Below are 24,223 nucleotides of genomic sequence, written 5' to 3'. Positions count from 1 at the left end.
GCTGTCAGCACAGAGCCCGATGTAGGGCTCTATCTCATGAATCACATCATGACCTGAAATGAAATCAAGAGTTGGATGCTTAATCATCTGAGCCACCCAGGTGCCCCTAGAAACCTACACTTTAAACAAGAATCTTTGGTGATTCTTACATTCACTAGCATTTGAGAATCACTAGTGACATGTAAGAATAGGACAAAGGGCAGATATGTGAGGGACAGCTACACTATAGGGTTGGAAGAAGACGAAGACATGGGAGAGGAATGGTGTTGTCAAGCAAAGAGAGAACAGAATTTCTAGCTTATCTATAAAATCTATAATGTCATGCCATAGATCAGGAGACTGAGAAGAGAACACTGTCAATTAGGAAGTCACTGGCGATCACTAACGGAGGGCAGAGCTGAACAGAGGATCGGGGGGACGGAAGGAATAAGGTATAAAGAGAGGGGTTAATTTTTGAAAGTTACCTCTGTGTGTACACACACACACACACACACACATTCTCATTCTCTCTCATTTTTTTGAAGAGAAACCAAAAGGGGGAAAAAGAGAGAAAGTGAAGATACTACAAAAATCCTTGGGTGAAAGAGACTTAAGAGAAAGAAATTTAGATGACCTAATAAGGAAGATAGAGATGATGGAACTGATGGTTTTGAGTGGAAGTGACCTGCAATGAAGATAATGGGAAACATGACAGATGCAGAAAAATAAAAACAGTGGGCAGTAGGAATGAGGTTCTGGTTGATGTTCAACAACATGAATTTGTAATTCTTTCAAGCAGTAACACATTTCCACAAGAAATTTTCAGCATATTACCACAAAACCAAAGAATTTTCTCTCCCTCTCTCTTTCCTTCCATTAAGTATTTACAGGGTAACTATCGTTGCCCTGTAAGGTGCTATGTGAAAGGTAGGGATGTCAAGAAAAGCCTGATGGATGAATTAGTGACAAAGCAATCTAGGTGCTAGTGAATGTAGTGCTCAGATGGCTGGTAAGGTCATGGCTGGGTAGAAAGAAAAGTGAAGCCAAGAAGGGCCTGACAGATTGGAAAATACAGAGTTTATGAATGTGGAACATGTATTGAGTGCAAATAAAGCACAGATTTAGTGAGAATGAAAGGACTGGGAGAGCTGGAAGGACAGGAGATTAGAGTCAGAGAATGGAATTTTCAAGTTCAAGTGTTTTAAATTTCTTGCCCCCTTAAAGCTCCCTCTGAGAAATTCATTTTAACGTGGTTCAACTGTATGACAATCCTGATGGCAGAGGGGAGGGCGCTGCAGTGTTGAGTTGTAACAGCTCTTAAATGAGAAAAATGTAGTCATTCATGAGTTATCAAGGCACATCAGTAAGGTAAAAAGTTTAAACAATTTGTTTGATGTGTAAACAGGACACAATTTATAGATAAATCACTTTGTCCCTTACTTCAGTGGTGGCTGGCATTCGGTACACACACCCACTCACATGAGCTGGTGTGTGAACCTATAAAAAGCATGTTTACAGAACAAATTTTACTATATTATCCTGAATCCATGTAATTGAGTTTTTTCCAGAATGAGCCATAACAAAGACTTCTTGGTTTAAGCACTTGGCAAGGTTAGACACAGAGCTGTTAGAAAATGAAAGGGAAATGTTTTGTCCGTAAAATAAATTAGTCATTCATAGGGTAGATAAATATATGTTCATCATTATTAAAATGAAAAGGCTAATTTATTAAAAATTTTTTTAATGTTTATTTATTTTTGAGAGAGAGAGAGAGAGAGAGAGAGAGAGAGAGAGAGCAGGGGAGGGGCAGAGAGAGGGAGACACAGAATCTGAAGCAGGCTTCAGGCTCTGAGCTGTCAGCACAGAGCCTGACGTGGGGCCCGAACTCACGAACTGTGAAATCAGGACCTGAGCTGAAGTCTGATACTTAACCGACTGAGCCCCCAGGCACCCCATAAAGGACAAAATTTGCATTCAGAGCAGTCAAAATCCAAATCAGTCTCAGGTCAATTTTGTGGACAGTGTTCTGTGGGCTTTATCACCTGGTGAAAATTTCAGATCTTAAGGGCAGAGGTATCATATATTACAGCACTCGATATGCTAACTGTGGCGACGGCGAATCCATGAAAAACCTAAGAGCAGATTGAGTAGACTTTGCATCTTGGTCATTCTTCTCCTTTGATTCTTCTCTGATACACCTTCCAATCTAATGGAAGCCTGCACTCACACAAAAGGGCTTCTTTGAGGCCTCAGGAAGCCTGGGAAGCTGGTAAACTCCCCTGAGTTTACCTCACACTCTGAACATACTAGTTAGCCCAAGCAATACTCCTATGGTTTCATGAGATAGTATGTATGACTGGTATTAAAGCAAGCACTCAAAATAGCTAGCCTTTATTTTATTTTATTTTATTTTATTTTATTTTATTTTATTTTATTTTATTTTATTATATATACATATAATAATTTTGATTTTAATGAAATATTTATTCAAAAAATTTAAGAGACTATTTTCATTGCTATTAAATGTTTATCTCCATTATCTTATTACATATTGCTTACCTTTTGCCTTTCTATACAGATTCAACAAATTAGGTGAATTTTATCAGTAATTCATGTACTCTGATTTAAATATAATGATTCTGGTTAAATTGAAGTTTTTATTAGCCTTAAAATACCCAGTTTTCCATACTTTTCTTAAGATGATTAGTTTGTAGGGTGCCTGGGTGGGTCAGTTGGTTAAGTGTCCAACTTCAGCTCAGGTCATGATCTCACAGTCCGTGAGTTCTAGTCCCATGTCAAGCTCTGTGCGGACAGCTCAGAGCCTGGAACTGCTTTGGATTCTGTGTCTCCCTCGCTCTCTGCCCCTCCCCCACTCACTGTGTGTGTGTGTGTGTGTGTGTGTGTGTGTCTCTCTCTCTCTCTCAAAAATAAACTAAAAATATATATATATAAAAAAGATGATTAGTTTGTATGCAATTAAATGTACTTTTACATTTGGGAAGAGCAGGTGTTTACTCTCCAGAATTACAGTTTTACCACCGTTACTTCACAAAATTACTTATATAGTCATTACAAAATCTTACCATGTTGTGTTAAAATTCATTTGGATGGTTCATTCTGAATATTTCCACATAGGCAAAATAAGCATTATTTATTCCAGTTGGGAAATTACTATTTCTTTAAAATGCCGTTTATTAATAAAAATACTGATTTTATCAATACTATTGCCATTAGCAGAAAAATAAATGAAACATAGAATTAAAAAGCCCATCTGCATTTATTGAGTGATTTTTAAAAAAAGTTTAGTTTATTTATTTTGAGGGGGGGCAGACAGAGAGAGAGAGGGAGGGAGAGAGAGAGAGAGAGAGAGAGAGAGAGGAGAGAGATAGCCAGATAGATAGCCAGGGAGGGGCAGAGAGAGAGGGAGAGAAAGAATCCCAGCCAGGCTCCGCATCATCAGCGTGGAGCCTGACTCAGGGCTCAAACCCACGAACAGTGAGATGGTGACCTGAGCCCAAACCAAGAGTCGGAGGCTTAACTGACTGAGCCACCCAGGCTCCCGAGAAAAAACTCCAGTGTTTTCAATAAAAGTTGATGATACTACCGATTCCATGTAACTAAAATATTTTTTTTCATGATGGTGGTGGGTGGAGCTGGTATTTACGCTGCTCTGGTTCCATATGTGACATAAAGCATATGATTGAGTCTCTGACACTTAAAAAGAAACTAAAGTTTTCTTTCTAATTAGCAGGTCTGATTTCTCCCTCATCCTCTGTGCCTCTTGGTTGGTACCTCTAATCTGCTTCAGGTTCATTCTAGCATCCCCCACTTCTCTTATTTACTTTGACCTATCAAAACCAGAAGTTATTCCTTCAACAAAGATCTACTTACTACTTACTAGAAACAGGCACTGTGCTGCTAAGCAGCTCAGACCAATACAAAAGAATCCTTCCTCTTAAGAAGCACACAGACAGTTATGTCAACAACATCTCTATCTAAATATATCTTGGTATATATGGTATCATGGGGAGACATAAGTCATTTTTGCCTGGAGTTCAAAAAAGGCTTGATAGAGTAGGTGACACTTGATACTGAAAGACAAGCACCTGCGATGCAGACATGGGTACAATGCGCAAAGAGATTGGAGTGTGCAAAAGCACAGAGGCATGAAATAGCGCAGAGTGCTTGGAGAATTCAAGTAAAGCAGAAGAAGTTACAAACGTGGGGAGAAACACAAGTAGTTGTATACAGAAGCACGGCTGTGTGTGTGCATGCGTGCGTGTGTGGCATAATATACGATGAAACTGGGTATGTAGGCAGGGGTAGCACAATGGGAGGTCTTATATATTGTTATTCTTAGTGAACAGAGACAAGACTAACTGTGGGAGAAACAAAAACAGATTTTTATTTAGAAAGAGCATTTTGGCCAACAGGGTAGAGGACTAAACAGAGATAATGCCAATCTATTGGATGGTTCCAACCATTAGGATGGTTCCTAATTTAATTCAGATGATAGATAAGAGGTTGTACCAAGTCAGTAGCACTAAAACAGGAGATTGAGTAGAGATGTTCAGAAGGTGGTATGAAAAGAACAGGGAGAACCCGTTACTTGCTGAACACTCCTTTTGCATTCTTTCAATTCTGGTAATATTTATGCTGACTGCATAAATCTCTAACTTATTAAAAAAAGGCTACAATGAAGAGATATTGTAGCTGGTAGCTGAAGCCATGAAACACAGAGAACAGTGCCAAGACAGATGTCTGGGCTGTCCACATTTATGGAACAATCAGAAAAAAGTAAACAATGGAGACTGAGAAGTAGGAAGGTAACAGTGGTGGCAGCAGGAGCAAGAGACATGTTACTTGGGGTAGGAGGGGTTGCAAGTGAGGACTGGGGAGAGGGGAGGTAGAAGATGAGGACGAGAAGTAGGTTAGGATCAAACTGGCTTTCTTTGCCATGCTAAAGAATATGGACACTGTCTGGTAGGCAAGGGACCTTTTAAAATGAAATCACGATCCATAGTATGGAGGACAGTTCTGGGTAGAAGAAAGAATTTTGATGGACTGATAAACTTTACTTGCTAAATTAAAAAAAAATCAGGCAGTGTGTTTATGTTTTAAGCCTTGTATTTATAATTTTTAAAAAACGCTTACTTATTTTTGAAAGAGAGAGAAGGAGGAGGAGGAGGAGGAGGAGGAGGAGGAGGAGGAGGAAGAGCAGCACGATTGGGGGAGGGGCAGAGACAGAGGGGGAGACACAGAATCCAAAGTTCTGAGCTCCAGGTTCTGAGCTGTCAGCACAGAGCCCCACACAGGGCTCAAACCCACTAGCCGTGAGATCATGACCTGAGCTGAAGTCAGATGCTTGACCGACTGAGCCACCCAGGCGCCCCTAAGCCTCATATTTCTAATGGTGAAATAAAAGCACTGTTCTTTATTAAAAGAATTTTTAGGTATCAACAAACTTTCAGGAAAACACTTTGGGAGGCAAAGGGAACCCATAAATCATACTATTTTTCATCTTTTCTATGAAAGTGGAAGCCTCTTACAATCGCTGCTCATCAAGTCTGCACATGCAAATTTGATCTTAGCTATTTATACTTTGAATTCAATTGAGTTCTGAGTATGGCTAATCTGTCATAGGCTGAGTTTAACTGCCATTTAAAATGTCTCCAATATGATTCCGATGTGATTTGGCACATTCAGCACAAAGTTTATGTTAGAAGAAGAAAAGGATAGAAACTGTATGTAATATATGATAAGAGACACTGCTCAAAGTCAAAAAGAATGTGTGCTTAAAATTAAAAAAAAAATTAGAGTGATAATAAAGCATTGTATTGCAGTTTCATTGGAAGTATCTCCTGCTCTTACTCCTTGGTGGTACATAAAATAGTGCATTTTTTCCTCACATCAACAAAGGCTTAGAGATACGGAAGGGAAGATTGGCTTTGAAGTTTAAAGAGATTTGGTGGTGTGGCTGGCAGGTGCGTCTCCCCCTTTAGAATACGAAGGTGGAGCTGTAGGACCTGTGTGCTACAGACGCCTTTCTAGACCCTGGGTACCCTGGGGGTGCTGAGAGAACACTCTCAGCAGTTGTTAGGTGATTCAAAGGACAAAAGCACATGTTTTACTCATTTAGATACTTATACTACGTTTGTAGAAATCATATATCCCAATATCGCTGGTATAGAGTACAACATACGGGCAAGTATTTCAAGGACTCCGTCAAACAGAAACTCCTGTCACATCTTTTTTTCCTTGCCTGAGCATGTATTAGACACCCTTTCTGTTGCCTTTTATCAGTCCTAAAACTTTGTATGTTATGTTTTTTAGAGGCTTCTGAATTTTTCCTTTGTCTGATATTCTAGAACAATTTCATAGTCTTCTAAATACTTGCTCTTGATAATGAAATGGAAGAAAGGAGATGAGGAAGAAAGGGAGTGGAGAAGGGAATACCACATGCACATAATAAGTAATTTAAGCTAAAAAGAGGGAACGTACACTCAAAAGATCGCTTTCATCCATCTAGAATTTGAGTGGCCCTCCACTGTGATTATCATCGATGAATGATTTCTTTTGGTTTTTACCATTCCAAATATCTCTATGCATATATTAAAGCATATATATATATATATATATATATATCCATATATATTTCCTTGGCAACAAAATTTTGGGTACAAAGAATATTGCTGGAATATAATCTGTTTATAAATACTGTTTATAGATGTATTTTAAAAAGTAGAATTTTGCCTCTTATTTTCATCTTTAGAAATCTACGTAAGTTTGGTAGATAAGGTATGTGAATGATCTATCTAATGCATCAATATTTACTTTATACCTGCTATGATTCAGATATTGTTGATCACCAAATCTATGCCTTAAAAAATTCCATGTGAGTTAGAATAAATTCAAGCAATTCAAAAATGCATAAGGTATAAATTGGTCATTCCGTACTTCTCCACTCCCAATCTCAGAGGTAAGCACAGTTTAATGTTTGAGAGACAAATATGGATGGTCCTGGAGGCTCATTTCCTATTCTATTAGAATAGGCTAAAAGAGATAATAACCTCCAAAAGCTCCCTCCCACTCCCATTGTTACTTAGGTAATTAGATGTTCCCTAACCTTCTCTTTAGGTGTGTACAATGTTCTGGTGTGGAGCCCCTCTATCAGGTCACTTTCTGTGGCGCATCCAGACTACCTACACCAGGCCTAAGCACACTTTTCTGTGAGAAGAGAACTTGGGGATGGTATATGCTCTGGAATTCCTTCCCTGTAAGTTTACTCTGATAAAATGTTTTAATATTCATACAGCAGGACTAGTTGTATTTGTGTGCCCTTGGCATGACAGGTGTATATTATGTGAGCTCTTCCTTTTTCTCTATGCTTAGAAACACAATTCCACACCCTAGAGACACACACACACACACACACACACACACACACACACACACACTCAAAGGCCAAGCAGAGAAATACAATACAAATTATTCTGCAATTTTCCTTTTTGGAAAAAATTTATTAATATACATTATGAACATCTTTTAAAGTTAGTACACAGAGTTCTACTTTATTCTACCCAGGCATCTTAAAAATCTCTCTTAAATGTAGCAATCTAAAGCTTTGTAACAAATTACCTGGATTTCGCTCAATGGCTTCTATGTAAAAAATTCCAGGTAACTGAACCTTGGCATTTGGTCACTTGAGATTGTGCAGATTCCATTTTCTAGACCACTTTTCTAAAATAAGTTAGTTATAACAGATAAATCTCTAAGTGCTTATTCTAGAAGACAAGGCCTTTGTGAACAAGACTGTACATGTTAAGATGTACATGTACTCTTTTGTTATCTGTGGTGGAGTATAGTGGGAGTCTGATAAATATTTACTAAATGACTAAAAAGATTAAGTAAGAGCAAGTGCCAAGAGTCAAGAAAGCTGAGGCTTAACAAGTCTGATGGTAATGTGGCATGCTTTATGATTTAGCTTAGATCTTCTTCCCCACATCGACACTCCTTTTTTCCCCTTCTTCTCTTCTAAAAATTGAGATATATTGACATACAGTATTATGTTAGTTTTCGGTGTACAATGTAAGGATTTGACACTTGCACACACTGTGAAATGATCATCACAATAAGTCTAGTCACCATCTGTTACCATAAAAAGTTACAAAAATTTTTTTAATTAAAAATTTTCTGCGTGTGTGACGAGGATTTTCAAGAATCACTCTCTTGGCAACCTTCAAATATGCATGACAACAGCACTGACTCTAGTCACCACGTTGCACACCACATCGCCATGACCTATTCTTTTTGTAACTAGCAGTCTGTATCTCCTGACTCCCTCCCACTGCCAACCAACACTCTTTTCCATATCCAAGAGTTTTGTTTGTTCATTTGTTTTGTTTTTTAGATTCCACATATAAATGAGATCATACAGTATTTGTCTTTCTCTGTCTGACTTATTCACTTAGCATAATACCCTCTAGTTCCATCAATGTTGTTGCAAATGGCAAGATTTCATTCTTCTTTATGGCTGAATGGTATCCCATTGTATACAGACCACATGTTTATCCATTTGTCCATTGATCAATGCTTAGGTTGTTTCTGTATCTTGACTATTGTATATAATGCTACAATGAATATTGTACCTCTTTTTGAATTAGTGTTTTCATGAATTCAGAATATTCTGAATAAATATCCAGACGTAGAATTGCTGGATCATATGGTGGTTCTATTTTTAATACTTTGAAGAACCTCCATACTGTTTTCCATAGTGGCTGTACCAATTTACACTCCTACCAACAGTGAATGAGGGTTTCCTTTTTTCCACACCCTGCCAACACTTGTTATTTCTTGTCTTTTTGATTCTAGCCATTCTGACAGGTGTGAGGTGATATCTCATTGTGGTTTCTATTTGCATTTCCTTGATGATTTGTGATGTTGAGCATCTTTTCATGTGCCAATAGGCTAGCTGTATGTCTTCTTTGGAAAAGTATCTATTCATATCCTCTGCTTATTTTTAAAAAAGACACTTATTTATTTTTGAGGGGGGGAGGGGTGGAAAAAGAGGAAGACAGAGGATCTGAAGCAGGCTCTCCACTGTGAGCAGAGAGCCCAATGTGGGGCTTGAACTCATGAACTGTGAGATCATGACCTAAGCTGAATCAAGAGTTGGCTGTTTAACCAATTGAACCACCCAGGCTCCCCTATTTTTTTTTCCTTTGCACATTTTTTTTTTAAATTGGATTTTCTTTGGTGTTGAGTTGTAGGAATTCTTTATATATTTTGGATATCAACCTCTTATTGGATATACAATTTCTAAATATTTTCTCTCACTCAGTAGGCTGCCTTTCCATTTTGTTGATGGTTTTCTTTGCTGTGCAGAAGCTTTTTGTTTGATGTAGTCCCATTTGTTTATTTTTTCTCTTGGAGTAAGATCCAGAAAAACAACACCAAGACTGATATCAAGGAGATTACCGCCTATGAACACTCCATTCTTATTTAACCCAGTTGGTGGTTTCTTGAAAATTAGGTGATATACATATATACAAAAAAGAAAGCCAATAATTTTTTCTCTTTTACACTGAACGAACTAATAGAACAACAGTCTGAAGACACTGTACATCAAACAATGAAGAACAGTGAACTCTACGGAAAGAGTTTCCAGGCAGTAGTTAAGGAAGAGGGAATCAAAGCAGAGCCTGCCAAACTCCCTAAGTTAAGGATCTGCTGCTAGATGTAGACACCAAGTTGGCTACAGTTCCTATGGCAGAGTGCTGAAGAAAAGAGAGCTGTACAAAGACAGAACTCTGAAAATGTACACACATTCACCCTTGAGTATGCACCTGGGCATTGAATAGTGCATGTGTGTAAAGAAAATACCAGAGACTGAGATAGAACCACTGAAAAGATTAGAAAGAACAATTTCTGAAGACCATATGGGCCAGGAATTTACTTATTCCCACTATCCAAAGTAGGAAACTTATTAATTCATAGGACGTGGGGTAGATTATTCAAAAGACTTTGGTCTCAGTAGTGGAGGGGACAAAAAAAGTAGCCTTAGGATCAATGCTTCTTTGCTTATAAAAGCTTAAAAGCAAGACTTAAAAGGGCCAAATCTTTCCCAAGAAACTTAACCATGTTGGGGAACAAAGCTAACACACACTTACAGGAATCCAAAAATATTTAGCGGTAAGGTAAAATTCACATTTTTCATCCCGTGAAAAATTAGTAAGCATGCAAAAACACAGGATAATATGACACATATGAGACAGGTCAATGTAACTGAAACTAACCAAGAAGTGGCAGCCACCATAATAGAATCAGTAGACAAGAATATCAAAATAGTGATTGAAACTGTATTTCCTATGCTGAAGAAAATAAAGTCTGAAAAGGTTAAGTAGACCTGGAAGATACAAAAGAGAACTAGAAATGAAAACTACAATATCTGAGACGTAAAACACTAGAATGGATTAACAGCAGATTTTACACTGAAGAAATGACTAGTGGACTTGACATACTAAGAGAAATTATGCAAAAGGAAAGGCAGAAAAAGACAGAAAACAATGAAGAGAAGAGCATCTGTTCTGTTGTAGGACCACTTCAAGCAGTATAAATACATGTCTAATGGAGTGTCCGAAGGAAACAGAGGGTAAGGTAGAAAAATCTATGAAGACATATGACTGAAACATTTCCAAATCTGATGATCACACACATATATAAGACGTCTGATAAAACCCAAGCAGAGGAAACATAAAGAAAATCACAACAACCACATCGTAAATTGCTTAAGGCTAGTGAAAAAAAGAAAATCTTAAAAAATTCTAGAGACATTAGACACATTACCTAGAGAGACACAAAGATAAAGACAGCATATTTCTTGGCAGAAACAATGCAAACCAGAAGAGAGTGGAGCAACATCTTTCAAGTACTGAAAAAGAGACAGAGGAAAAAAGAACCAATCTGGACTTTTTTACCCTGGGAAAATTATCTTTGTAAAACAAAAATGAACTCAGCAATTCCACTCCTAGGTGTTTACTCCACAGATTTAAAACAGGTAGACAAACATAATGCCTGTACTTGAATATTTATAGCAACACTATTCACAATAGTCAAAAGGTGGAAATAACCCAAATGTTCATCAATGGATGAATGGATAAACAACATATGATGCATCTGTACAATGGGATATTATCTAGTGGTAAAAAGGAATTAAGTACTGATAGATGATACAACATGAATGAATCTTGAAAACACTATGCTAAATGAAAGCAGCCAGATAAAAAAAAAGCCACATATTGCATGATTCCATTTATAGAAGGGTGTAGAACAGGCAAATCCATAGACAGAAAGCACAGAGTGGTTGCCAGGGTTGGGGGGGAGGGGAGAATAGGGAGTGACTGCTTAATGGGTACAGAATTTCTGTCTGGGTAATGAAAATGTTCTGTAACTAGATAGCGGTGATAGTGCAATGCTATAAACACACCAAAAGCCACTGAATTGTACAGTTTTTATGTGTGAATTTTATTGTCATAAAAGAGCGAACCCTTAAATGTATACTTCTGGGGTTTTTTGCCTTAGTAAACATAACTGTCAGAAATACATTTTAATCTTAAATTCTGTTAAAAATAGTAAGACATATAAAAACAAGAAACAACAAAAAGAGGTGAAATAACTTTCTGCAACATACAGAAGCAGAAAGACTTCATTACCAGCAGATTTGTTCTATAGGTACTGTGAAAAGAAATACATCAACCGGAAGCAATATAATACCAAATGGAAATTTGGATCTACACAAGGGAATAAAGAACACCAGGTATGGTAACTATTTGGTTAAATATAGTATCTTTTCCTCATACTATAGCTCTTCAAAAAATTGTCAATTGCTTAAAGAAAAATAATAGCAATGTTGTGTGCAGTTTCTACATGTACAAGTAAAATATATGACAACAGGAGCACAAAAGCTGGGCGGGGGGACAAATGGAAGTATACTATTTTAAGGCTTTTAAACTATACATGATGTAGTAAATGAAATGAGATGATGTTAAAGATATATACTATAAAGAAAGTACTGTAATAATAGAGTTCAAGCCAATAAACCAATAATGAGATCATATAAAATGATAAAAATATTCAGCTAATCCAAAAGAAGGCAGGGAAAAAAAAAAGGACAAGGGAAGAAAGAATAGATGGGATGAATAAAAAACAAATAGCAAGATGACAGACTTATCAAGAGACACATCAAATGTAAATGTTCTAAAAACTCCAATTAAAGTCCTGTTTTGTTAGAATGGATAAAAAAAACTAAGATCCATCTACATATGATGCCTATAAGACAATTATAAAGACATAAGGAAGTTAAAAGTAGAAGAATGGAAAAACATAATACAACATTAAGATTAGTCAAGGGGCGCCCGGTCTCATGGTTCATGAGTTTGAGTCCTGCATTAGGTTCTGTGCTGAAGTGTGGAGCCTACTTGGTATTCACTCTCTCATCTTTTCTCTGCCCTCCCTCATTTGTTCTTTCTCTCTCTCAAAAATAAATAAAAAAACTTAAAAAAAAAAAAAGACTAGTCAAAAGATGTGAAACCTTTACACTAAAGAATAAAAATGGCAGGATATGGCCAATTAATAGGATAGCATTTCAATATTATTAAGATGTCAATTTTCCCCACTTGATCTGTAGATTCAATGCTATCCCAATGAAAATCAAACCCAGCTTTTTCTTTTTTTCTTTGTAGAAATGATTACAGAATTCATATGGAAATGCAAAGGATACAGAATAGCTGAAAATCTCTGAAATGAACAGAATTAGAGGACCAATGCTATCTAATTTCAAGACATTATAAAGCTTCAGAAATCAAGAGAGTGTGGTCTGGGCATGAAGACAGGCAAATTAGATAACTGGAAACAGGGAGTCTAGAAACAAATTCACACATTTATGACTGATTTTCAACAAGGTCTTTTCAGCAAATGATGTGAGAACAATTTGATTTCAATGTGCAGATAAGTGAATTTCAATCTATACTTTGCAAACAATACAAAAATAAACTAAAAATGGATTACAGACTTAAAACTATGAAACACCATGACAAAAACCCTGTGACCTTGGGTTAGGCAAAGATATTTTAGATACAACACTAAAAACAAAGTCCATAAAAGCACGAATTGATAAACTGGATTTGACAAAAGCTGCTCTTTAAACATGTTTAAGAGATGGAAAAACAAGCCACAGAGTGGGAGAAAATATTTGCAAATCACATATCTGATAAGGGAATTGTATCTAAAATCAACAAATAATACTCAAAACTCAATAATAAGAAAACAATGTGATAAAATGGGCAAAACATTTGAAGACACTTCTCCCAGTGAGAGCAGAGGGCAAAGAGCATCCGAAAAGATGGTCACTGTCGTGAGTCATTAGGGAAAATGCAAATTAAAACCATAATGAGAGACCATGACACACCCATCGGAACTGCTAAAATTAAAAACATGGACCGTATCAAGTCTTTGCAAGGATGTAGAAGAATAAGAACTTTCGTATGCAGCTGGTGGAAATGTAAAATGGCACAAATATTTGTAAACCAGTTTGGCAGTTTCTTAAAACATTAAGCAGGCCCTTAGCCACATGATCCACCTAGTCCACTCCCAGGTCTTTACCCAAAAGAAACAAAAGCATACGTTCATAGAAAGACTGTACATGGATATCCATATATGCATTGTTTGTCACAGGCGAAAACAGCAAACTACCTGAATGCCCATCAACAGGTGAATGAATGCAAAACTGTGGTATACCCATAAATGGAATGCTCCTCAGCAATGAAAAGGGCTATGGGTGAATCTTGAAACGATTAGGCAGAGTGAAACAAGTCAGACCAAAAAAATGTGTGTATATAATGTATACACATATTTTATGACTGTATTTATATAAAATATCAAAAACATGGTCAATCTATGGTGACAGAATGCAAGTCAGTGGTTGCCTGAGGACCATCTTGGGGACAGGGAAGTTTGGGAGAGATTCCTAAGGGGCACAAGGAAACATCTGGGGTGATGTATGTGTTCATTATCCACATTTTGGTGATTCCACAGGTATACATGTGTCAAAAGTTATCATATTGTACACTTTAAGTATGTGCAGCTTAGTGTTTGTCAATTATACCTCAATAAAGCCACTATAAAAGGAATATTTGTTTTCATTTTGACTATTTTTTAGCATTCTCATGTTGGCAATTCATTTATGTTTAATCTCAGACATATTCTCAATAACATATTTAACTCAATGGTGATTCTAGCTTTAGTTTTTTGTTTTATCTGTATATTATTCTCAAGATTCCAAGCTAGTTTTAATATTTAAACTGTTTAAAAGAATATAGATCCTGAGAGAATTTCCTTCTCTATTTTTTTCACCATGTATCATGAATAGTCAGTTGCTATACTGACTGTACTATCATCTTTCAGATAATTAGTTTATATATTTTCAATTTAAGCAGTATAATTTTTGTGAGGCAAAAACCAGTTAAATCGGCAGAATATTTCAGATTATAATACTTTATTTTCAATCTTAAGGGAAAAGTTATATACTAAGGTAGCCATAAAACTTTTAAGATACGGTTACTGATTCTTTCTCCCAATGTCTTATGAAAAATTTTCAAACATACATAAAAGTACAGAATTGAATAATAGATCCACATATAATCTTCCCCCAGCTCCAAACATGATTGAGATTTTGAGATTCTTCTTTGATTTATGAGCCCTTCCCCCACTTTTTACAGGGTATTTAAAAGCAAATTCTAGGTATCATACCATTTTCTATCACATGTATTTCAGTATTTAAATCTTTTTCTCAATATAAGCCAACAGCTTACCTTAAATGGGGGCGCCTGGGTGACTCAGTTGGTTAAGTGTCTGACTCTTGAGGCGCCTGGGTGGCTCAGTCCGTTGAGTGCCTGACTTCGGCTCAGGTCATGATCTCACAGTTTGTGGGTTTGAGCCCCACACTGGGCTCTGTGCTGACAGCTCAGAGCCGGGAGCCTGTTTCAGATTCTGTGTCTCCTTCTCTCTCTGCCCCTCCCCCACTCGCACTCTGTCTCCCTCTGTCTCAAAAATAAATAAACGTTAAAAAAAAAAGTGTCTGACTGTTGATTTTGGCTCAGGTCATGATCTCAGTTTGCGAGATTGATCCCCACATTGGGCACTGTGCTGACAGCGCAGAGCCTGCTTGGGATTCTCTATCTCCCTCTCCCTCTCTCAAAATAAATAAACTTAAAAAACAATTCCTATTGCAATGAACTGAAGTGTTCAGGAAGGTAGTTTTATTTATTTTTTTTTAAGGTAATATTATGACGTGCAGATATGTACCTATACAAGTATGGACAAGTTTAATTTTTTTTAGAAATATGTTTGATAGGTTATTCTGAAATTAAAACAAACATGAGTGATGTATAATGTATTAGCAAACAGAAATTTCTTTAACCTCTCATTGGTTTCTGTAATCATTTATTTATCCTTTCATGGTGTAGTAGTGCTGGCTTACAGTAGTTTCTGACAGCTGACTAGTAAATTTTCAGGAATTTTGTGAGCTGAATGTTAATACATCTAATATTAAAAACTTTAAATTTACAATAAAATCAATTTTATTTTATTTTTAAAATCAAGACATGTTTTTCTTAAATGTTTATTATTTTTGAGAAAGACAGACAGTGTGAGCAGGGGAGAGGCAGACAGGGGGAGACTGAGGTTCCGAAGCAGGCTCCATGCCAACAGCAGTGAGCCCGATGTGGGGCCTGAACTCATGAATCATGAGATCACAACCTGAGCTGAAGTTTGATGCTCAACCAACTGAGCCACCCAGGTGCCCCAATAAAATCAATTTTATTTAAAAAAAAATTTTTTTTAATGTTTTTATTTATTTTTGAAGGAGAGAGAGAGAGACAGAGCATGAGCGGGGGAGGAGCAGAGGGAGACACAGAACCAGAAGCAGGCTCCAGGCTCTAAGCTGTCAGCACAGAGTCTGATGTGGGGCTGGAACTCAAGAACCATGAGATCATGACCTGAGCCGAAGCCGGACGCTCAACCAACTGAGCCACCCAGGCGCCCCAGTAAAATTAATTTTATTAAAAAAAGGGAACAAATTTTCAAAGTCATGGATTTTTAATTACTTTACTATTATCTGTGCTCTTCAGTTTATCCAAGTCTATTGTATCTGTATGGTGGGGAGAATATGTAACAGTGTGCTACTGAGTATCTTTATTCCGTGTGCAGTGACGTGATGTTGGCAGCTCAAAGTTAGTCGCGGTAGGAATATTTATTCCACAGACACAAGAAATGCTCCAAATCTGGCTGTGCCTCGCACTCCTGCCGGCAGAGCTGGCTGTGGCACGACACTCTTCCATCCTAAGTGTAACTCTATGTCGGGCCCCGTAGTAGGAAGTGATTTCTGGTCTTTTGGAATTTGAGCACAGAAATCCTCCTAATGTCACATTATTAAAAGTACTTTAATAGAGGGTACTATAAAGGTAAATATGAACAGGTCCTTCAGAAAACAAAGAATACATGATATGTATTGATAGTCTTTAATATATGCCTCTAAAAATCCCTTTATTATAAGATCGAAGTTTTAAATTATTAACATAAAAAACTTGTTATGCTGAAACTCAGGAAATAAAAGGAATACTAATGAGGTGACATCTTTGGTTATAATTATTTTATTACTCGAATTTCAGAAGTACAGAAAAATGTAATTAGTGTTAAGTAAAAGGATTAAAAATACCATGTACAAATATGTATCTTTTTTAGATGACATAAGGCTAAGGAAAATAAGAAATATGAATCTGAGTTTTAAAAGATACTTTGGGAACTATCATGTACCAAAGAATTTGAGAGCTTAAGAGTATACCAAGTTAAGTGTGTGTTTAATAGATAATTTTTCATCTCTTTAAAAGATGAGGTTTTAAACAGATGGCTACCAGAGGGGAAGTGGGTGGGGGGGGGGGGGGGGAGGATGGGGGAATAGGTGAAGGGGATTAAGAGTATACTTATTTTGATGAGCACTGAGTAATGTATGGAAGTGTTGAATCACTATACTGTACACTTGAAACTAAGATAACAGTACATGTTCACCACACTGGAATTAAAATTTAAGAAAAAATTTTTAAGATGAGGTTTTATTAAAAAACTCAAAATGCCACCTAAAATCGCCAAACCCGTTTTGCCAGTTGCTACTCTCAGAAATCAAAGCTCCGCCTGTCTAGTCTGCATTTATATTTAGTCTGGGCATTTAATCTCTTTTTTGATCTTAGTTTTACCATACACTGCACGATGTTTTATAAGGCTTTAACAGTAGGTTAGTTTTGTACGTTGTAACATCATTTTGTACTAGCAAACAGCTTATTTGAAAACTGCTCAGAAGATAGACAAAGGAGTAACAGAGAATTAAAATGAACACTGTGATTCTTTATATATGTTTCTTTTGTTTAAGTTATTTACCTCTTGTGAAAGCTGTGTTACTTGGTCCTTTTGATGTTCCAGGTCTTTTAAAACCAGTGAGTTTTGTTTTTCTAACTGAAGCACTCTTCTTGCCAAGTGGACACTAACAGAATGAAGTAAGAAAATTAATGCTTAAAAAAGAGGAATGTTATCTAGGACATTAAAAATGTGTTTGTGTGCTTAAAAATTGACTTACCATTTCCTAGTAATTCTTAAATATTTACAGAAAAAATATGGAGTCAAATATTATCAGGTGTCAACAGTGGAAGACCAATATCCAAACAGCTCAGAATTTTGAAAGTAACATTAAAATCTCCATAATAATATAACTGCGATATATTGATTACTGCAGTAATGGCTTCTAGCCCTTGCTATGAAAGTAGAGTTACATTATACTTGCTTGAAAAGCCCACAGACAGCAATTTACAGCTTTCTCCGTTTTTATAAAAATTTCCCATTTACAAACAAATCAGGCAATTAGTTGAAATAATAAGCCTGCACTTTGAAAAGCTTCAGTGTTTCCCTCACACAACCTGATGCCTTTTATAATACAAAAAACAACTGAATAGAGTTTACATTGAAAGTAGAGATGAAACAGATGCATGAAACATGGGGAATGTCTCAGTAGTAAAAGATCACCTTCTGACTATCACATGATCACAACTTACTGTACAGAGTGTAACCTTTAGTATTTAACATCACATTAAACATGAAATACCCCAATTCCACTTTTAAGACACAATTAAAAAAAAAAGTTCAGTTATAAAATCATTCCTCCTAAAAACTAGGGGGAAAAAAAGGGGTAGAATTCTTTAAAGAACTGCTAATACTGTTGAGAAGACATGTTGCTCCAAAGACCCTGTCTGTGATTCTAAAAAATTAATAATTTCTTATTTATCATATTTTCATATTCTATATGAATTAATCTGAATTGCAAAAGCTGTGGAATCTGAGAGGCCAAGATGTTATATAATGACACGGCATAAAATATTTTCATTAATTTTTGAGACAGAGAGACAGAGCATGAGCAGGGGAGGGACAGAGAGAGAGGGAGACACAGAATGAAAAGCAGGCTCCAGGCTCCGAGCTGTCAGCACAGAGCGCGACACAGGGCTCAAACTCACGAACCCAAGATCATGACCTGAGCCAAGGTCGGACGCTCAACTGACTGAGCCACCCAGGCGCCCCTAAAATATTTTCATTTTAAAGAAAATTATTTTATTTATATGTGGAACAGGAACAATTCCATTATATTTTTAAATATTTCCTAATCTTGGATAAAGGAATGCAGACAAAAAATTCTGAAAATAATGCTAAACATCATCCTATACATCCATTTCTAAGGCCTTGTTATTCCAAATGAAAAAGATGAGTTCTGATAAAAGTTTATACAGCGAAATGGGGAGTTTGTTTAGATATGCTCATTTCTAAATTTCTATCTTTCCAACTGGCATAAGATTTTGTCTTAATCAGCTAAAGTTAGAGGCAGAAAATACACAGTCCTTATTTTTTGACAATCATTTAAAAAATTTTTTTAACATTTATTTATTTTTGAGAGAGAGAGACAGAGTGTGAGCCGGGGAGGGGCAGAGAGAGAGGGAGACACAGAACCTGAAGCAGGCTCCAGGCTCCGAGCTGTCAGCACAGAGACTGATGCGGGACTCGAACTCACGAACCATGAGATCATGACCTGAGCCGAAGTTGGATGCCTAACTGACTGAGCCACCCAGGTGCCCTGACAATCTTTTTTTTTTTTTTTTTTTTTTTTTTAATAAAATACAGCTTTACTGACATATAATTTTATTGCTATGTAATTTACATATTATAAAGTCCATCCATTTAAAGTGTTCAATTCAATGGTTTTTAGTATGTTTAAAGTTATACAACTAACACTATAACCTAATTTTAGAATATTTTGATTACAAAAGAAGTATTTCCCTGTTAGCATTGCTCCCCATCCTCCTGCCAGCCCTAGGGAACCACTAATCTATTTTCTTCCTTTACAGATTTTACAGGTGTTTACGGTTTATGGCTACCCCATTTTGTATCTCCCAATCTAAAATATGCCAAGTTCTCTCAAATTTGACCCTAAAATAAGATCTCTACAAATAAGTCTTAAGGCTAATTTTATGTTATGTTTACAGCTTTAATACATAAACATCAGTATTTTATATCATTAACTCTGTTTTTTACTAAGGTAATAAAAATTCTTGGAGTTATCTTCACTCATATTTTCATTTTCTTCCTCATCCTTCATAAATGTTAGGAATAAGTCTCCCACAGAAAGATGAGGGTCTTTTTGTACACAGTTAATTTCTCAGTAAATGGATGTTGAAGGTACAGACCATGTTTGTGCCATGCTCAGAATAGAATAATAACACAATCAAAGGCTACTACACAGAAAACAGTTGCGGATGACATTCAATGAAAGATAAAAGGATGCGAGAAAATAATCAGATGCAAAGGTCACCCATTACCAACATTCTGAAGACGATAATGACTCGAAGACATCAAGTTTAATAACAGCAAGTAGCTCATTTGGTTTGGGTGCTTTTTGGTTTGTTTGGGAATTGAATAATGCTCTTACGCAGATATGGTGTGATACCATTTATCAGTGCAAAATATCACATGATATAAAACCGTGAATTCGAGAAATTCTTGACATGCTGGTGCCTAAGCCCTAATACCAGGGCTACCTCCTTCTACTAAAAATTGCCCTGATTTTGGTTGGGGATTCTGACTGAGGAAAATCAACTCTAAATAGAAGGGAGCTATCTTACGAGGCCTCGAAATGCTCCTAATGTGTTCTATACTGTTCTGATTACTAGCATATAGAACTATTTTATTGAGGGGTGCATGGGTGGCTCAGTCGGTTAAGCAGCTGACTCTTGATTTGGGCTCTGGTCTTGATCTCATGGTTTGTGGGATCGAGCCCCGCACTGAGTTCTGCACTGAGTGTGGAGCCTGCTTGGGATTCTCTCTCTCCCTCTCTCTCTCTGTTCTCCCCGGCTCACGCTCTCTTGCCAGAAGCCAAGCTATCCAACCAGCCTGATGGCAGGGCCCGGGCAGTGGACGGATCGGGACTGCAGGGAGGCCCACTGACGTGAAGCTTCTTGTACTCCTGCTTTTATGTAATTTGGCCTTAATAAAAGTACCTGGGGAATTGTCTGTTGGGGAACTGCCCTTGACAGGCCCCCTGAGAAAAGAACCATTGGGGAAAGAAATAAGGTTCCACAAGGAAATTGTGTGGCCCTGCATTTAGCCCTTGCCACCCCCTATAAAGACTCCAGCCAAGGAAGGAACAAATGGATTTGAAAGCCCCACTCTGGTAACTAAGGAGTGTATCTATGGGCACAGGTTACTCCAACCCCTAGGCCCACTTGGCCCCCAGGACTCTCTCTCTCTCTCTCAAGTAAATAAATATTAAAAAAAAAAAAAAAAGAACTATTTTATTGAGAAAAACTTTCTAAGAACTGATGCTGACAAGAATGACTGTGACTTTTACTATGAATGTTGGTATCACTTATGATACATAATATTTATAATGTAGAAGACATGGTGGTATAACTGGTCTCCAATTGATGCACTGATCACATTTAAAACATTTACTTCTAAGTCACTGTAAAGACAGCAGAACACATTTCTTCACAGACATTTCAGAAATGGTACTAAGTATTAAGGTTCTTAGATTGCCCTAAATGACACATTTAGCCCATGGATTATGGATGTTACAGAAACAAAACAAAACAAAAACAAAAAACACAAACAAAAATATTGTGAAATCTAGGACATGCAGAAAAAACGAGAAATAAAATTTTTGATCATTATCATATTTACAATGAAACAAAAATGATTCAAAAATTAGAATTTTTTTCTTGATCATAAATATCAATGTCTGTAGAAAAGCAGGTTGAATTAGAAGAAATGTATTTACTAACTCATTCACCAAGATATTCATGAACATTAAAAAAAAATTTATTAAAAGCCCATAACCTATATAGGTACCAGGAATACACAGTTTCTACCTGGAGGATCTGATAGTCTCCTGAGGAAGACGGACAAATAAATTACCATAGTGTGCTAAATGATAAGAAAGGGCACACTGAGGAATGAAGACTAATAGTAATCTGGAGAGGAAGCAGAGAAATAGCATTCTGGGTAGAGAGAAAAGCATAGGTAAAGGATGATGTGCAGGGAGGTATGCTGTGGATTGATAAAATGTATGGCGCATGGTGAAGGCTGAAGCTAGAGAGACAGAGGCAGGGACATATGAAAGACCTTAAATGACAAGCTGAGTTTGGATTTTATCATTAAGTCGGGTAGGCATAACATGATCAGGTCTGCACTTGAGAGAGTTCTCTATCAATACGGTGGAGAAGGAAGAACATTTGAGCCAATCAATTATAAAGTTAAGATCACAGTCTAGACTGGTGGTCTCCAAAAGCAATTACATACAAAACAATCCACTGAAGTGTGGGAAATTTTATTTATATTTATTTTACTATTAAGTGTCTTTAAATTTAAATTTTCTATGTAGTTTTGTATTTTAACATACATGTTATTCATAGGATAGTACATGTATATAATTGAGAGATAAATACATGTACAAACATTGGTGGGTGAATGTTCAATTTTTTTTCCCCAATAGGGAGTCATATCAAAAAGTTTGGAGACTGTTGGTCTAGGCCAGTTTTGTCCAATAGAAACATAATGCAAGTCCACATGTAATTTAGAAATTTTTAGTAGCCATATTTAAAATAGTACACAGCCCTTACCTTACATGACATAAAAAAATTAACTTAAAGTATGCCAAAGACCTAAATGTAAACACTAAAATATAAATGCTTAGAAGAAAACACAGGAGTACGTCTTCAACACAGGAGTAAATCTTCCTGACTTTAGATAAAGGATTCTCAGATATGGCACCAAAAGCACAAGCAACAAAAGAAAAATTAGATAAAGTGGACTGCATCATAATTAAAAAGTTTTGTGCTTCAAAAGACACCATTAAAAAAATGAAAAGATAACCCATGAAATGGAAGAGAACATTCCAAAATACCTATCTGATAAGGGACTCGTATCTAGAAAAATAAAGAACTCTTATAACTCAACAATAAAAACACAATCCAATTATAGCAGTCACAGCAGTGCTATGTGCTATAGAAAATTCTAAATAATTACATAAGTTTATCTTTGCACACCTTGTACTGCCATTTCCTCAGAAAGCATAATGACTATGTCAAAACACATGTGCATTACGGATTTTCAGACATTTCTCTTGAAAGATTGGTATAAATTTAAGTTCTCATGAACTACAATGAAAAGTTATCCAAGGACTAGAATTTTTATTTATTTTGTTCTCTAATGTATTCAAAATACCTTGAATAATATTTGGTACAAAGGAAGTAGGTGTTCAGCAATAAACTGTTGAAAGACTGAACTTTATAAGACCTCCTGTTTCTTCATGCCCTAGTACATGGCTCAGGTCATGATCTTGTGGTTTGTGGGTTCGAGATCCACATCGGGCTCTGTGCTGACAGTGCCGAGGCTGGAGCCTGCTTCCGATTCTGACTCCCTCTTTCTCTGCCCTACCCCACTAGTGCTCTCTCTCTCTCTCTCTCAAACTTAAATAAATATTAAAAAACATTAAAAAAAAACAAAAATATGAAGGCCTTTTGTAATGTCAACTGAACCAACCTTATTTTCCATTAATGTCTACTCCACTTACTGTCCCATAAACATGTTTTATATATTCCTTGCACTATACATACGTCTGTTGGTTCCCCGTCTGGAGACGGCAGACTATTTCACTGCTTGACAGATCCAAGTTTTTCTTTTTTTTTTTTTTTTCTGTCATTCTTACATAGATCCAACTTTTTCTTAAAGGCTCCTTGCAAGTTCTACTTCCTCCATTTCTGATCATGCTAGTCTTCACTGATCTCTATTCCTCTGACTGACATAGTCTAGCATACAATACAGCTCTAAATTATACATTTTTGGGTGTTTCTTAATATTCTTTGACATGTGTTAATCTTTTCTTTCCCAAAAGATGCTACTTACATGAAGACAAGGTCTTATCCCCTGTGGTGTGTACTAACGAAAGCAGCACTGAATAAATCCTTCTTAATCAATTTTGCTGTAAATGCATTTTGTTTACATGAACACACTGCTAGAAACCATATTCTTAGGTTGCAGAGCTTCAATATTAAAGTATGACTAGTGCTCAGCAACTGAGCATTAAACTAGTAATAAAAACATACATAAAGTTGATAAGGGAAGGCAAATATTACAGATGCCAGTTCATTTCTTTTATACTTCAACCTCCTACATCTTTAAATGGGGCATATTGTAGTGAATGATTTAGTGTCACAGGTAGATTCTTTTTTTTAAAATATAATTTATTGTCAAATTGGCTTATAATTTTTTTTAACGTTTATTTATTATTGGGAGACAGAGAGGGACAGAGCATGAGCAGGGGAGGGGCAGAGAGAGAGGAAGACACAGAATCTGAAGCAGATTCCAGGCTCTGAGCTTTCAGCACAGAGCCTGATGTGGGGCTTGAACTTACAAACCGTGAGATCATGACCTGAGTCAGACTCTTAACCGACTGTTGGGGTACCACCCAAGTACCCCTCAAATTGGCTTATATACAACACCCAGTACTCATCCCAACAAGTGCCCTCCTCAATGTCCATTGCCCATTTTCCCCTCTCCACACCTGCGCACCGCCCCCCCCCCCCCCCCCCCCCCCCCCCCC

At 36.8% G+C, this 24,223-nt stretch overlaps 1 protein-coding gene across 5 annotated transcripts in view; it reads right to left on the bottom strand.

The window, feature by feature from the left end:
• Positions 1-24,223, bottom strand: part of PIBF1 (progesterone immunomodulatory binding factor 1) — a 201,543-nt gene that overhangs the window by 43,088 nt on the left and 134,232 nt on the right. For all 5 annotated transcript variants that reach the window (XR_007461128.1, XM_049647059.1, XM_049647060.1 and 2 more), the window contains exon 14: positions 17,467-17,569. Coding sequence is in view for 4 of the 5 variants with exons in the window: in XM_049647059.1 (XP_049503016.1) it covers positions 17,467-17,569 (103 nt within the window). In the remaining variant the exon portion in view is untranslated. The remainder of the gene's footprint in view (positions 1-17,466; positions 17,570-24,223) is intronic.

The sequence above is a fragment of the Panthera uncia genome (assembly GCF_023721935.1).
Source record: "Panthera uncia isolate 11264 chromosome A1 unlocalized genomic scaffold, Puncia_PCG_1.0 HiC_scaffold_16, whole genome shotgun sequence".
In the NCBI taxonomy this organism is placed as follows: Eukaryota; Metazoa; Chordata; class Mammalia; order Carnivora; family Felidae; genus Panthera; species Panthera uncia.
The sequence above is the reverse complement of the archived record's forward strand: the minus strand, read 5'-3'. Positions and strand labels throughout refer to the sequence as shown.